The following is an 11,249-nucleotide window of genomic DNA, read 5'->3' on the forward strand; positions in this document are numbered from 1 at the left end:
TTAAGCCCACCAGGGTGCTGCTCATTACATTATGACATGCCCTCTGACCCCTACTCTTGTTACAAAATAGCTGTCACTTCCTCATCAGTCAAAGAAGAACTCAATACCAATTTAATTGTTTGTCTAGCATGAACAACGTCCTTTTGTCCCACACCAGAAAAAATGGAAGTTACCATCACTTGTGACTTTATAATGTGGAAATAAAAGACCACAAAATCTGCAGATGCACAAATGTTTAAAAACTAAAATAGAAATTTAATATTTACACAACAATTGGTGACCTTGTAGATACTTCCACGACAAATGCCAATATCACAAAATCTCATGAGCGAGAAATGGAGAAGTTATGATTGAACAATCAGTATAGAGTGAATCTGCTGCACTATGAAGGTGAACACAGCAATATCACATGAGTTTAGGTGGGAGCCTTAGGGCTAGTGGAGAGCAAAAAAGTTTGCAAATAGACGAAAATAGCACAGAACTGGGAAAGCTTGATGTGAGAAGAAGTCGCATACCATATCAGTCGAAAAATAATTAAATAGCATTATATCATCAATTAAAGCCTTTGTTGTTGTTGACCTTTTCAACCATAAACTTAGTAATTAGGTTAGACCTAAACCTTACTAACCACCATCATAAACCAGTCATTCTTTAAGTTTGTAATCTAACCCTCTATTGCATGCATCATGAAAATATAGTGGGAAAAAATGGTTTCTTTGAATTTCTTATTTAAATAAGCCTATATTGCATAAAAATCGTTTTTTGAAATATATTTAGATAAGTTGTAAATGGGTGAGTTGCCTAAGAGCAACATTGTTCAATTGAAGAACCAACAAAAATAATTCCATGGTTTATTTAGACAGATTAACTGGAATTAAGAGTATTCAACTGCAGAAATGAAGTATTTGTGTCAAGCAATATAGATTTGTTATCCATACATTATAATGTGCAATTCAGGGTTGAATGTAAAATGTACATATTTGTCTATATATATACAATTTCATGGTTATATACGTACAAATTCATATATTTCTGAATTACTAAATTTTAACAATGCCTTCACTTTGATATTCTAAACCATGGTTATCACTCTTGATTAGCTATGTTATAATTACCATAATAAGTACATTTTGTTTTGAAAGCAGCAAAAAGAAACAAGTTCATGGTTTAACACTTTCACTATGGGCATCTTTTTCTGTGCATGTTACAAGATAATTCAGATTTCTTTTCTTTTTTTTTTGGTCAAACTAACTAACTTTGTATAGAGTTAGGGTAGGAAAAATAACAGATAAAACATAATGTTTTCCAAAAAAAATTTTTTTTAGAGATTATGCAAATACAACTTTAGAATTTTCACATGAAACAAAGTACTTATAATCTTAACCTTTATCCTACTGACTGGGGTCTGACCAGACCCCAGATGATATTTTTGATTTGCCATTCACATTATGTCTTGTTCTTATTTGTATTGCAGTGAAATATGGCAGGCAGAGGTAGAATTATGATATACACTGCTGCACAAGCCCTTAGGGTTATCCTAGAATCAGAAGAAGGCTCTCACCTGGAAGATTCTGACATCTCAGGCGCAGACCATGACCATATCTTGGAACTGTCGAACTACAGTGACACAGAAACTGTAGAACCAGCTTCTAGTGACCATGATGGTAGGGACCAGCCAGATGCACTTCACAAGCCTAACCTTGACACAGTCAGAGGCAGAGGACAACCTGGTGGCCAGCCCAGAGGGTAAGGATGAGGTTGGGGTCCTGCAGCCCAATCACAGCTGAATGGATCAGATTCAGCACCAGCTGTTGGTCCAGATCCTATCCATGATGTTTTCATTGGACAAAATGGCACTGTGTGGCAAAAGAACACATCAAATGTTGGCACACATCATGTACAAGATATCATCATATAACAACCTGGCATAATTCATGCTGCTCAGTGTGATTCAGTTGAGGTGGTCCTTTGACTTGTTGTTTACATCTGCCATGATTGACCTTGTTGTTGTAAAAACTAACCAAGAGGCCCGACGCTGGATCCGAGAATGGAATGATGCCAATCCTGAACATCCCTGAGCTTGGACAGCTGTGGACTCTACTGAAATGAAGGCTTTCATTGGACTTTGTCTGTTTGCAGGTCTGCACAAATCCAATCATGAGCCAGTTGCATCACTGTGGTCAGAGAATGAAGGAAGACCCATCTTCACTGCAACAATGTCTAGAACCTGATTTACTGATTTTCTGAAATTTCTCAGATTTGACAATTGGGTGGCCAGAAAGACAAGCAACTGACAAACTTGCTCCCTTCTAGTGATTTTTTGGATTCTTTTTCTGGCATATATTCCCAAATTCTACATTCCTTGAACCAACCTATCTGTTTATGAACAGTTAGTGGCATTCAGGGGAAAATGTAGTTTTTGCCAGTATATCCCATCTAAGCCAGCAAAGAATAGCATCAAAATCTCGTAGTACTGTGATGCTGAGTCAAGTTACCCATTGAAAGGTGAAGTATACTTGGGAAGGCAGCCTGGTGAACAGGGAGCTCATATCGTGAAGAAGCTGGTAGCACTATCGCGTGGAACTGGACAGAATGTCACAGCAGATAACTTCTTCACTTCTGTCTCACTATCAGAAGATCTACTGAATGATGGCTTGACCTAAACAGGCACAATCCGATCCAACAAACCAGACATAACTGACACAATGAGAGCTAACAACAACACAGAAGTCCATAGCTTGTTGTTTGGATTCAAAAACCAAGTTACCCTGGTGTCTTATGTACCAAAGCAGAATAAGTCTGTGGTGGCTTTATTCACTATGCACCATGATGGTACTGTAGTGGGTGATGCTCGCAAACCAGAGATCATACTCCACTACAATGCAACTAAGTGTGGTGTGGACAACTTGGACCATCTGGCAACTTTGTTCACTTCTAGGAGAAAGTGAACTGCTGGCCTGCTCTGTTGTTTAGAAATTGTATTATGTTGATGCTGTGGCAACTTTCATCATCTGGTTGGCAAACTTTCCACAGTGGAAGTCATCTGAGGGAAGACGAAGGTGACAACTCTTTCTGTTGGAACTTGCATACAAACTTATCATGCCACAAATCCAGTGGAGAGCAAGGACACCCACACTCAAGTCCCAATCTGAATGGCAATACAGTTAGTTGGCATTGACACAATTCATCCATGCATACTGATAGAGTAGTAGGTGATGGTAAGAGAAAGAGATACAGTCTTTGTCTTTGTCAAGTTGATAAAAGTCAGACTGACGTGTAGTTCTTGTAACAAGCCTGTATATCCCACTCACAACACCCAACAGGTAGTTTGTGACAAGTGTTTACAGATACATCTGTGGTATACGATCTCAGAAAAAACAGAGCTATTCGATGGACATTGAAAAGAATTTGACTGGGAATTCGTGTGGCAATATTCAATCACGCAAAAGTGTTCAAATTTAGATCATGTCTATGAAATTTGCCAAATTATTTGAAATAATCTGAATTCTGAAAAATATATTAACATATCTTTGATGTGTGTAATTGTAAAACTTGATTATTCTTTGCAGTACCATGATATTTTAATTTGTATTCAATCAATAAAATATATTCCAAATGAAATATTTTATGTTATTGATGTTTATTCCTTCAGAGCAAAATTTTTTGCTTGGGGTCTGAATGGACCCCAGTTGGTAGGATTCATTTATAAAATAAGCTGGTAGGATAAAGGTTAAGAATAAAATCATCTTGCAATCAAAGCAGTCAACACTTTGAATCCATATAATTATGGAGAAATTTTTAGTAAAAATACTTCATTAAAAATTCTCACTTTTTGTCTAAAATGACTCTTAATAATTACTGAAAATTTGTGAAATTTCATGAAAATACACAAAACATATTAGAAGTTATAGCATGGAAACTATAAATGTCAATTTGGGGTAACAAACTCGGCCAATTCGACTGAGTCCATAGAGAGAGAGAATTAATCAACATTTTTAATGCTATAAAAACTATTTCTTTTTTTTTAATATTTTTTGTCCACCATAGTAAGCTGCTTGATTTCAATCTTACCTCAATAGTGGTTGTATCACTTCATGTGATGACTGGTCTTCTCGCTTATGTAAAAACACAGAGAGCTTTCCATCCTGTATGTCACTGTCCTCTAGTCCTCTGTCCCTGTCTTGAGAACCATTATCTTTAACACTTACCAAAAAAACGTTACTGGAAAGTTTTTCCTGTGACTCTTGTCTGGATAACAGCTGACAGCCTGAAGTTATGAGCAAACCATAAGGGAATTTCAGTATAGTTCAGTTTTCTCAAAAATCAGCAGTATTTTACAGTTATCCCCTGGAGATTAAAACCTTCTTAAAAACAATTATTCAACATTATATACCATCTGTTTCGGTATGAACATTTCTCCAACACATTCATATGAAAACACTATAGTAAAATGTTAAATGCTCAACAAACAAAAGCAGTGTAATCAAAGATGAAAATATTTCTCTTTATAAGTCCATTACAAATTTCAGTGTAAAAATGTTATATCACAACAACCCGTTTTCTATGCCTTTGACAGCAAAAAAATTAAAATTTTTCTTTACCTCAAAATGTATTTCTGATAGATACTCACCTCCATACACAGTTTAGCTATCTTTCTCAGATGTCTGCCAGATTTCCATGCAACTAGCCTTAAGGTAACTCCCATCTAATTTCATGTGATTCAACAAGAATTGCACTTCTACATGATGATGTCGTCATGTGACAAAAGCCCTCCACCAATAATAGGGTAACACACCTCCATTCACAGTAACACCCCCTATGCACTTGCACTCATGGTAACTTCATTCTTTGAAGAGGCAAGAAAAATAAAGGTGCACCAGAAGTGGAGGGTATAGGTGCAGAGGTGAGTATCAACTGGAAATACATTTTCAGGTAAGAAATATGTTGACTTCCAAGATGATAATTCACCTCTATACACATTTAGTTAAAACCCCATATTGAAGTGGTGAAGGGGCCAGTACAAGTTTTAACTAGATGAGTTCCTTTTGGAAAGTGTCCGATGAAAGTCACGAAGTGTGACCTTGATGGCACAGGCTCCATAGGGGCACACCTGTGGGAGACCACATCTAATCTCAGCCAGGATATACTCTTCACCTAGAAAGAAAAGGGAAAAGAGGCAAACAAGCTGAGCAGAATGAGAGCATGACTGTCCAAGTACTTGCACACAAGCTATCAGATAATCAATATGTGTAGTATGGTTTAGATGCATTCAGACCAGAACGTGTGCTCACCTCAACTCTACCATCAGATTCTACGAAACAGACTTCTGCTGCAGGAAGAGGGCACATCAGTTACATAAAACGAGTTCACAGAGTATGTGTGCACACCTCAACTCTGTCATCAAACTCCAGAACAAACTCCAGCTGCAGAAAGAGGGCATGTTAGTAATATAATATGCCTTTGCATAGTGTGTGCTCACCACAACTCTACTTTCAGACTCTATGAGATGTACTCCAGTTGCTGGAGGAGGGCACTATTGACATACAGTTTGGATTTGTATAGTGCATGCTCACCTCAACGCTACTGAACAGTCTCAAGCTGCAGGAAGAGGGCACAAGTGGCATGAGTTATGTATAAGAGGGATGACCTGCATTACACTGACAATGTCTCCACTGCCCTACTTCTCTTCATATTGCAACCTCTATATATAAAGCCCTAGCAGTTGAGTTCAACCAGTTAGGATTCTCCACAGACCATCACTCCAGTGGCTAGAAACTGGTAAGCAGCAAGAGTCTCCTGTGCTCCCCTTGAGAAAGAGAGGAGAATTTGTATTGGGGAGACCCAAAGTAGAGCCTGAATCCCCTTCGGACTTTCAGCCTGAAAGATCTTTTACTGGAGACAGTGTAATGGGTGACCGCAAAACCCTATTTTAAAGGTAGCAAGCACAAGCCAAAGAAGTTGGCTGAAGACTTCTCTGGTGCTGCCTTTTTCCATGACAGTCCATGGAAGAGATACAGTGTGGATCAGATGATTAAATAAATACATATATCTCAAGATGTCTTGCAGAACACCTCATCTCACAGTGGGCACTGGTAAAGCAAGGACAGATGGTATAAGCTCTTTCCATTATCCTAGCTCAATGTGAATTTTGGGTAAGTATACCCTGGGGGTAGTGCCAGCCACCTGGTGGGTTCCTATCAAATAAAAAATAATCTCTCAAAGAAAAATAGTAAGTATTATTTTCAAAAACAGCAGGGAGATTGAAGAATGCAACCAGCAAAAGATGCAAACCATCAGGAGTTAAAAAAGCCAGAAAGATTAAAGAAGGAGACAAATGTGTGGAGGGTGTCCACATGCGTGCCTGGAGGAGCTCATCACAGGGTAGCTAAAGAAGAAATTTAAGAGAATGTAAAAGTTGACAAAGAAATATGAAATAGTCTGCAAGCTTCCACATCTCAAGACAAATATACCAACTGAAGGAATCAATATATCCATTCAGTAAGAGTAGAAGGAGATAGGACCTTAGAAAAGGAGAGGTGCAAGGGTAGAGGCATGCAAAGGTGAAGACCCAGAGAGAGAGGTCAATGATAAGGCACAATGAACAGCCTAAACAGAGCACAAGGGCTGATCTGGATCCATATGGTCCAATAGGCAAGAGACAGAAGGAAGGAAGACTGGAGAGAAGTACGGTGACCCTCCTGAGTTGTCAAAGTCTGATGAAGGAAAGATCAGTCCAGCGAGAGGAGTATATAAGTACAGTGGAAGAGAGGGTGAGAAGCATCTAAAGGAAAGATGTCGGGACAATGGTAATTTGTAGGCAAGAATAAGGAGCAAACATGTCAGGAGAGAAAGACAGTACAAAAGGCAAGAAGTCAACAGTTTGAATGGGGTATGCACAAGTTCATGCAAAACCTGATTAAGGTCTCAGTCAGGCTTAGGAGTTGGGTGAGGAAGTAAAGAGGAAAGGGGAAGTACTGGGAAAGGCAAAATACCATGGATAAGACCTCTTGACAACTAGAAAGGTAGACTGACAAGCCATTTGCATCAGGTAGAAAAGGCAGAAAGGTAGTTCACGGTATGACAGCCAGAAAGAAAGGAGTGGCAGACGGGCCAATGACAAAACACCTGCCAAAGTTGGTGATAGACAAAAAGAGTGGAAGGGTGACTAGAATGTGACAATAAAAATGCCACACATTCTGAAAGTCCAGTCCAATTGAAAGCAAGTCAGGTAAATTCCATGCATGAGGATGAAGGAAAAACATCTCTCAATGAAGAAGAGATGTGTGAGGGTGAAGCAAAAGAGAAAGGAAATATCTGGAAGAGAAAAAAGGGTTGGAATGCAAAGTGGACCAAAGCTGAGTTGGTCAAAGAGGCCCAAGAGGGAGAGGAGTATGTAAAGTTGAGAACCAGAGGGAGAAAACTAATAGCAAAACAGTCATATCGAAAGAGGTGAGATCAGGCATGGCTGAGAACATCGACAGCCAGAGTCAAAGGATGAGGGGACCAGAAGAGAAAAAGCCTAAAGTTGAGAAAGGCAACAACTGCATTCATGAGGTGCATGACCAACCAAGAGCAAACTCCATGAAAGTCCGGGGAGTGAACAGACCACTCTGTTGACTGAAAGTGGACTTACCTAGAGAAGTGGCCTGACACCAAGATGTAAGCTCCTGGCAGATGACAGGCAAGATGATTAACCCTACGACTCACAGCCATTAATATTATTAGTAGGTAACATCACTCGTCATATTTTGTTTCAAAAATAAAATTAGTGGATGAAGTTGTTTAACATTTTTAAAAAAAAATTTCCTAAAAGGAAGTAGTTTCAGAAAAATTAAATATTTAATTCTTTTCTACTGTTTCTAATAAAAAATTCGTTATTTAATGTTGCAGGTGATTTTTATTTTGAGTATAAAAATATTATTTATTATCTCACAGTATTCACATTTCATTTGCATAATCTCTAGAATCTCCTAAATGAATATCAAAAGTGTTTGTAAGGTAAATGTTTATATTTTATTTTCTATTTCCTCTACTATATCACTAACTCTAGCTATTATCATCAACATGCAGTGCAAAGAAATGTTTAAAATTAACAAATGAAAATACGTACATAACTTTTAAGGAAGAAATGACTGTGAAATAGACTGAGTGGAACATGACCAAAGGGTAAGAATGAAAACATGCCTGATGAATAGCGAGAAAGTCAAGCATGTTGATGTAGTTTGGACACTTGTCCAGTGTTCATGTAGAAATGTACCTCAATCAGAGTGGGAAATGTCAAAGAATGGAGAGATCCATTTTTTAGAGGTGCAAAGGGAACACTGGAAGGAGTATGGGCATGGTCCAGTCACTATGAAAATCCTTCAAGGAAAAGCTCACAAATGAGGACAAAAAAAAACCTGGGTCTGCAAGATCTACAGTAGGAGACATTTTAGTGCATGCCCCAAAGGAATGAGTGATTCCAGAGAAACTAGAGTCCCCAAAAGTGAAAGAACCTCTCACGCAGGAAGAGAATGAGGAATGTAAAACCTGGTGACCAGATATGCTATTGCTTGCAGTAAAGGAGAAGAATAAACTTGATTGAGACAAGAGAGGAAGAAAACACCCAAAAGTTTCATTAATGATGCAAATCTCAATAAACTGAACTCAGAAGAGAAATTTAAACACATCTGTCCAATACAATGCTAAGGAAAAAAATGAAGTTACCATGAGTGCAAGTGCATTGGAGGAGTTATGCATATGGAGCTGTTTCACTCTATTGATGGAGGGCTTTTGTCGCATGATGACATCATCAAGCAGTGCATCAAGGCTAGTGGCATGCAAATTTCCCTAGCAAATGCAATAGGAAGAAAGCTAAACTATGTTTGGAGGTGAGTTATTGTCTTGGAAGAAAGAAATTAAATACTAATTATGTTCACCCATAATGGAATAATTAAGACAGCTGTGGTTGAAAAACCAAGTCACATTTGTTAGTCCGGGTTGTGATATTGTATCTGGAGCTGTGTACCAGTTGTATGGATTGTAGCTTGCTACTGTGTTTTGGTTACATATTAATAATCTGTGATCCTAGATATTTCAATCACTGGTTGGGTGATGATGGATTATGTGAGATCCTCATGCAGGTATGCTTGAAAATTTCTTGTGTGAATGGGAAGTTGCAGTAAAGTCAAGTACTAAAAACTTTTAGTTTTTCAAGTTATAAAGATCTGTTAGTGAGGATAACCTGTTTGGTATGTTTTATATTAAAAATGGCCTGAATAGCAAGAGTTCCTTAGTAGTGATAAAAACCAAACGTGGCTTATTTTGTTGTGTTCTGATGAGAAATGTTTTGGAAACAATAAACTAATGTTTGGTTTCAATGAGTTTATAGTTGTAATACTGAAGATGTTTTATGCTGTGATGTTAAATGATTAAAATTGCAAAGTAGGGAAACTCACTAATCACACCCAACTGGTATTTAGCTCCATATATCATGTCACAACCCTTTATACCCAATTAGTACATAGCTTTAGATATCATGTCACACCCTAAAATACCCAAATAGTACACAGCTCCAAATACCACATCACACCCCAACATTTCCAACTAGTACATGGCTCCAGATACCATGTCATGACCCATCATACCCAGTAAATCAGCATGGAATTCCATAATCCAGATATCACACGTTATCAGCACTTAAACTGAGCCTAAGTTAAGGTGGCCTGAATATCAGGTTATTACCATCTAATCAATACACAGTCACATAAAATCAGTCACAATCCATCAGTTTCAAACTAATACACACTTCCATATACCCAAAATACAGACCATTAGTTTTCAAGTAATACATAACTCTAGACACACAAGTCACAGCCTATCCTTCCAACAAATACATACCTCCATGCATCCAAAATACAGATCATGAGCTTCTAAATAATGAACAGCTCCAAATACCATGTTAAAACTCATGAGAACCTAATGAACAAACATATTTAAAAAACAAAAAATAGCTGTTTTGAACAGTGAAATTATGAAACATCTGTATATTTTTATGGCACATGTACCTGGAATAATATAGTCTCCAAGACGTGCCAAAAAGAGGCTAGCAACTCTACTTGGAGTGTCGGTGACATCTGGTGAAAGTTTATCACAATCTGCCACAAACCAAGATGGGAGAGAAAGTAACTTTGTACACTCTTCTGCACTCATGAGAGGGAGGGCAATGTGACACAATTTCAGGATGATCATAACCAGCTTAGGAGATGGTCTAAAAAATAACAAATAACTCATAATTACACTTCTTATAACTCTGAAAAAATAATACTTTTTATGTACTCACAAAATAATACATTTTTTTAATTTTTAACTCTATCTTATTATTTTTACTTACATTCACACTTTTCTTTTTATAAAACATATTATATAAAATTACCATAACTGTAAATAGAAATGGCAACTAGTCTACATATTTTCAGTGTTCTTTTAGAAACACATTACTCTTCATCAAATGAGGGTTATAAAATTGAATGTATCCTCCAAAATGTTGTTTCACTCACCATTTCTTGGTGATTTTTGTTTTCCATTAAATTACACTTTAATAGGTGTCTATTGAGTGAGATAGTGAATTCTACTTTTATTTTGCTATGATTTTGTTTATTGTTTATTAATTATTCCTGCTATTGTTTAGTTCAAATATGAATTTTCAGTTACATTAATTTTAGTTACACTTAGTTACATTAAGAAGGTCAAAATAGTTTTCTTGTAGTATATTTTAAAGTTTTTAATACCTATACCAGCCATTTCTGCTATAAATTTTTACTTCAAGTGTGTTTCTTGTCATCATGAACAATTAACCCTACTTTTCTATACTAATGGTATTACTACACTAAATAATTTTTTTATTTAATTAAATAATGCACCTAACAACACAGAATAACAGTCTGCAAAAACAGACAATATCCTGTAATTATCATAATTTTTCTGGCTTTCTACATATGCTACAAGAGCTTTTAATAATTCAGCTAAGCTTGTCGATGTGTTTCCTATAGAAATAAAGTTTGAACTGTAGGCAAAATAGACAATTCTCTGTACTGAAAACAATGTATTATAATACGTTATTTGATATATTAAAACCTTGGCTTTCTATTGAGACAACTATTGGCAATTTGTAAAATAAAAGATATAAGTGGGCATGGCAAGTGAGTCTCATTTTCTAGTTTATGGCTCCATAAACAAATAAGGTTAAAGGCAAGAAAAATTATGCTTTG

The 11,249-nt window shown here is 36.9% G+C and overlaps 1 protein-coding gene across 1 annotated transcript in view; it reads right to left on the bottom strand.

The window, feature by feature from the left end:
- Positions 1 to 11,249, bottom strand: part of LOC106467570 (probable E3 ubiquitin-protein ligase HECTD4) — a gene marked incomplete at both ends in the record, with an annotated part of 162,948 nt that overhangs the window by 83,358 nt on the left and 68,341 nt on the right. The window contains 2 exons of the mRNA XM_022395768.1: positions 4,072 to 4,267; positions 10,047 to 10,249. Of these exons, the coding sequence (XP_022251476.1) occupies positions 4,072 to 4,267; positions 10,047 to 10,249 (399 nt within the window). The remainder of the gene's footprint in view (positions 1 to 4,071; positions 4,268 to 10,046; positions 10,250 to 11,249) is intronic.

Source organism: Limulus polyphemus, unplaced genomic scaffold (genome assembly GCF_000517525.1).
Source record: "Limulus polyphemus unplaced genomic scaffold, Limulus_polyphemus-2.1.2 Scaffold2666, whole genome shotgun sequence".
Lineage (NCBI taxonomy): Eukaryota > Metazoa > Arthropoda > Merostomata > Xiphosura > Limulidae > Limulus > Limulus polyphemus.